General features: G+C 46.9%; 1 protein-coding gene across 1 annotated transcript in view; it reads right to left on the minus strand.

The window, feature by feature from the left end:
- The window catches only part of MMRN1 (multimerin 1), a 53,451-nt gene extending 48,925 nt beyond the window's left edge, over positions 1-4,526 (minus strand). Inside the window, exon 1 of the mRNA XM_028148240.2 lies at positions 3,885-4,526. Coding sequence (XP_028004041.2) covers positions 3,885-4,462 — 578 coding nt within the window. The 5' untranslated portion in view covers positions 4,463-4,526. The remainder of the gene's footprint in view (positions 1-3,884) is intronic.
- Positions 4,527-6,000: the final 1,474 nt, after the last annotated feature.

Consider the following 6,000-nt stretch of genomic DNA (forward strand, 5'->3'; position numbering starts at 1 on the left):
GTGGGACATTAAAGTTGCAGTTTCGTGAGGAAAAGAAGTCCTTCATTCTAAATACTGAAAGAAGAGCATTCTAGCAAGAGTGAACAGAAAGTTTCCTCGAGATGCATGTTAATTTGACATGCTCAGCAACCAGAAAGAAGGCCAGCGTGGCTGGAGGAAGTGGAGTGGAGTGACCATGGATCCTAATGGAAGATCTATATATGTTAAAGCCTAAGTGACTGTTACGACCGAACAACTGCAACGACCGGTTGACCAGTCGCTATGATGTGCACTGACCACCAGGAGGCAGACGCTCAATACAGAAGCTGCCCCCTGGTGGTCAATGGACTCCTACAGCCAACCTCCCACAACCAGCCCCATTGGCCCTTGGTGCTAAACCTGCTTCTGGGTGGGGGTTTTGTACATAGCAGAGCAGCTCCCTCACTGAGATCTATTGAAAGTCAGCCCTCGACACAAGGGTTTGTCTCACTCCAATCCTCTCCCTTCCCCGGGGGCTGCCGGCCGTGGTGTCGGTGCAGTGGCGAGGAAAGGAGGAGAGGGGGAGGCAGGGAACTGCGTCGTGGTAGAGCGCCAACAGTGGCATCGGTGTCTGGCATCCATTCTTCTGCGCCCAGCCTGGCGACCATTGCCTCCTCTCCTGTCCCTGCCTGGGCCTTCATGCCTGGGCTGGGACGGGGAACTGGGGGTGGGTGGTGGTGGACGCAGCCCTTTCCCAGGGGGGCTAAGGGCTGGCTCCCTCCTTGGGGCCGGTGGCCAACCTCCTGTGGTCCCTCCCCAACCATGTATGAATTCTTGCTCCAGGCCTCTAGTGAGATCATAAAGATAGGCAGGCTCATGTCAAGTAAGACACAATAGATGAAGTCATATGTCCAATGAAATCTAATCTAATAATAGACAAATATGCAAATTGACCATACCTCCGACGCACCCACAAGCCACGCCCACAAGCCACGCCCACCATCCAATCAGAGTGAGTATGCAAATTAACCCAAACCAAGATGGCTACAGCACAGAGAGCAAGGTTTCCTAGGTAACAGAGGAGGCCAAGCTTTCCGCCTGCCATTTTCAGGCCTAAGCCTCCATTCAAGCTACAAAGTTTCAATTATAGAAGGTAAACAAATTCAAACAAATGGCGGCAGAATGGAGCTTGAGAGAGCAGGCCAGGGTTGCCGCCGGCAACAGGGGAAGCAAAGCTTTCCACACACCCTGGCCGGGCTCAACCGCTTAAGGCAACAAAGTTTCAATTATAATCCCAACACAATGGCTGCGGCCTCGGAGGGAGCCCCAGGCTTGGCTTGGCTCCGCTCCAGGCTACAAAGTTTCAATTGTAGAAGGAAAATAAATTCCAGATACCAGGGCCTCCGCTTGGGTTACCAGGGGGCGTGGCCGGCCTGCAAACCACCACAGGCCCCTCGCTCAGGACGCCCCACACCCCAAGGGAAACCCCACCTGATCTGGGACGCCCTTCAGGGCAAACCAGCTGGCCCCCACCCCTGTACCAGGCCTCTATCCTATCTAATAAAAGAGTAATATACAGATTGATCATCACTGCAACACACAATATAGCTGCCCCCATGTGGTCAAAGATCCTGCCCCCATGTGGACACAAGATGGCCACTACAAGATGGCCAGCAGGAGAGGGCAGTTGGGAGGAACCCAGCCTGCAAGGGAGGGCAGTTGTGAGGGATCAGCCCTGCAAGGGAGGGCAGTTGAGAGGGACCAGGCCTGCAAGAAAGGGCAGTTGGAGGTGATCAACCCTCCAGGAGAGGGCAGTTAGGAGTGACCAGGCCGGCAGAGGAGGGAAGTTGGGGGCAAACAGGCTGGCAGGGGAGCTGTTAGGCATCAATCAGGCTGGCAGCGGAGTGGTTAGGGGGTGATCAGGCTGGCAGGCAGAAGCAGTTAGGGCCAATCAGGAAGGCAGGCAGGCAAGCGGTTGGGAGCCAGCAGTCCTGGATTGTGAGAGGGATGTCCGACTGCCCGTTTAGGGCAGTCGGACATACCTCAAGGGGTCTCATATTGGAGAGGGTACAGGCTGGGCTGAGGGAGAACCCCCCTTCGTGCACGAATTTCGTGCACCGGGCCTCTAGTACATTAATAAAATGATTTAAAAGTTTAAACACCTTAAATTTAAACAATGTCATATGTCAAATCTATTCAATAAAAAGTGTTTTAAAATCTCTTACTTGTGTGGAACATGGATTACAGAACACAAGAGTGGAAATATGGACAAGTTAAATAATAGAGACTAGGAATAGGATGGTGTAGTGAAGGTGGAGAAAAGCTGAGGAATCGGGAATATATTGGAGGAGGTACTAAGAAGATTATCCTTTTCCTTGTTAAAGGCTAGAGGGAAAGAAAAGGTCAAGAATATATCCAAGGGTCCAGCTGGCATGGCTCAGTGGTGAAGCATTGGCCTATGAATCAGGAAGTCATGGTTCAATTCCCAGTTAGGGTACATGCCTGGGTTGTGGACTTAATCCCCAGTGTGAGTGGGGTGTTCAGGAAGCAGCCGATCAATGATTCTCATCATTGATGATTCTATCTCTCTCTCCTTCTCTCTTCCTCTCTGAAGTCAATAAAAATATATTAAAAACATATATCCAAGGTTTCTAATTATGACACTAGCCATCACTGAGAGATCGTGAAGATTTAAATTCAAGTATGTGCGTGCAGGGGCTGTAGCTGTGGGAGATGTTAAGTAAGCAGGTGATGTGTCCCAGTGCCTCATTTCACCTATTATCCTCTCAGGGAAGGCTTGCTTACCTCCCTTGTAGGCCATGCACCCTCCTATATATTCTCATAAGCTTCATTCAGAATGCTTTTCACCGTTTCAATGCAACATCAGCATTTGTGATACAGTTTTTCCTCCTCATACCCTTCCCACTGGTCTGTAGAATCCATGAGAGCAGGACAACGGGAGTTTTTGTTCATTCTTTTACACTCAGCACAAGCACCATGCTGTGGACAGATCATGTCCCCAGCAAATACTTACTCAGCGCATAAACGCATTAATCCTAATTTCTCCTTTTTATCCTGCCTATTTCAAAGTGCTTGGTCACTGACAAACATCCACTCTACTAGACAGGAAACCACACACAGCTCTGATGTAGCCAGGAGTGACTAACTGCAGTGCTAAGATGAGAGAGCGTGAACAATGAGACAAAATATGCCAGGGAAAAAAAATCCTATAGACATACATATTCCTTTTGTTTAGAATCACTATAACATTCCAAAAGCAGGAGGAAAAAATATGTTATTTTTTTAAATCCCAAATTATCTGAAATTGGTTAGCCCAAATCAACCAGGTTTTATTTGTACTTCTTCCACAACATCTGTATCTCACATATGAAGAAACTGAGGTTCAGGGAGATCAACTGACTCGCTCAAAGTTTTGAATCTAGATAGTATGGGAGCCAGGATTCCAACCTAGGACTACTTGGTTTGATCTTGATAACTGTATGCGTTCCACAGCACCAGGCTGTTTCAATCTTTAAATCCGTTCACATCCCAACTACATTGCCTTTTTTTTCACCCCCTTTCATGTTGTGGGTGTAATTCTGAGCACAACCAACATACCCTTGAGTTGAATGAACTGAAGGAACCGTCACTGTGGTGTTACATTCTTTGTTAGTAACTATCCCAAGTAAAAATACCTCTGTAAGTGACTTTGACAACTTCAATTAAAAGAGAATTGTAGCATTTTGTTCGCTCATCTTTCCTCCATTAGATAAGGCAACACTTAATTGCATGGCCCTCACTGAAATATGGTTCACTTTCACCTCAAATATAAAATTATTGTCTGGGAGTGAGAGAGTTGAACGGTTAGCTTGCAATCTTACAGACCTTACAGTTAGGGGGCGAAAGAAGAAAAGAATGTTCCTTACTTCCCTCTCGTTGTCTCAAAGCTCGACTTTTGGTGGTTGGTGCTCTGGCTTTCCCTGGCGTCGCCTCTGCCGAGATGCGTTTGCCGTGGGGACCGATGGCCCACGCCGCCCGCCGAGTTCAGAGAAGTCACTGGACTCGACCTGCTGGCAAAGCTCTGAAGAAATTTCAGCGTGGAGCTGGAGAGGGCCACGGACTCGGCTCCGGGACCGAACCCGACGCCCGATCTGGCCAGAGGGGCAAGAGTCTGCAACTTCAGCTCCCGCTCCTCCGTCTCCGCTGTGGACGTGAGGGCTGGGCGGCCCGCGCCCGCAGGAGCAGCGCCGGTCTCCCAGGGAAGCGAGGCTGGTGGCAGGAGCCCTTCTGCTGAGGTTCTGGTCCCGGTGACCGTCTCCGCTGGCGGGATCTGAGTGGTGGGCAGCGGTCGGTGACCTGGTAGTTCATGGAGAGGAAGCGAAGCAGAGGCCCTCTCCTGGGAGTGTGCATCCCCAGACGTAGTCCAAGTCTGCGTGGTGTCCTTCAGCCCCAAGCCCCCGCTCCACACACTGGAAAGCAGGACAAGCAGCCTCGCTCCCTGCATCTCCGTGGTTGGAAGCCAGAAAGCTCATGTGAAACTGGGGAGTGAGTCCTTCTAGCCTCTTCGACGGCTGCTTCCACGCTGGCTCCGCTAGGACCGAGCTTTGCCAGCGGGAGATGTGCAGAAGGAAACAGGTTTCTGTGTGTTGAAGCGGGCTCAGGAAGCCTGATTTCCTGTTTCTGGAGGTTCGGGGTGATCTGTGACCTCTGGTCGGACGGGTCTATGGGAGCGAGAAGGGTTTCTGACGAGGCTGAGGGCAAATGGGAAAACACAGGCAATGGTTACCAGGAAAACCCGGGAGAAAAAAAATATGAAGTCACTTTGCTTCCCTTAGGCACACCTCTGCTTCACATGTTGCTCATTTTGAAGAGGAACTTCATGCTGACACTGGGGAGCATGGAGCTTGTTTGGAGGGACTGAACGAAAGAGGTTGCCGTTTTGTTCTCCTACACAAGGACATGGGGAAAAAAATGTGTCACCCTTCTTTTCCACTGTGCCCCATCCGAAGAGCCACCTTTTATTCAAGTGCTTATACACATGCACGCATAGAAACAAAAACTCCTTTGTGGTGTCTGCCCTTTCACACATCACAGGCTGAATAAATGAAAAAAAAAATTAAACCCATTTTTATAAATACACTTCAGCTGTAGCATTATGTGAAGTTAATCTGAATTATAAGTAATAAAAAAGCATAAACAATTGAATTATACAGGTATGTAAGGAGTTCACTTTAAATTTTGCTCTCAGAACATTTACCAGAACTAATTAATGAAATGAATAATCAGAATTTTACTTACTCTATTTTCTAATTCTGATCTTCTAGTGGTTGGGGGTAATTAGTATTTTACCGCTAAGGAATATATGAAGAAAAAGTGAAGTCACATGAGAATACAATAAAATGGGATCATATATAATGCTTTTGTACTTTTTCTGTGGTACAAAAGTATACTAACTGTAAGAAATAGAGAACTAAATTGATCAAATGCTTTTCTATGATTATTTTTCTAGTAGATATGCTTTATGGGATTTGTGATCTCACCACTCTATCAAATCTCTGCTTCTCAGACTTCAATTAAGCTCTCTCATCCATAAAAAGTTCCACAGGAGACTGATTATATAAATAACAAATTCATTCATTCATTCATTCATTCATTCAATAATTACTCAAACCTTAAGTTGGCTTCATCAAGGCACTTTCTTAGGTACTGAGATTATAAAGAAAATAGCAATATTCTTGGCTTTTATTTGTTTATGTTCTATTATGTGTTATCTGAAAACTAGATCCATATGTAATTAATATTCCTGTCAACCTCTGTGCCAAGCATTAGGCCCTTGCTAAATATTTAGTCATGTAATGTTTTCTTTCAGAATTGGAAAATGTGAAACCTAGTAACCTGTTTGGTTATGTATTATTATAGACATACTTTTGTTCCTAATCCTGGATACAGGTCACCAGGATTAGCAACAAGGCCTTATTTTTTCAAAGAATTACTAACTACTTGGTCTTAGTACTTTTTCTCCTCCTTAGTCTTCACCATTCA

This window comes from Eptesicus fuscus, chromosome 2 (assembly GCF_027574615.1).
Source record: "Eptesicus fuscus isolate TK198812 chromosome 2, DD_ASM_mEF_20220401, whole genome shotgun sequence".
Classification (NCBI taxonomy): Eukaryota; Metazoa; Chordata; class Mammalia; order Chiroptera; family Vespertilionidae; genus Eptesicus; species Eptesicus fuscus.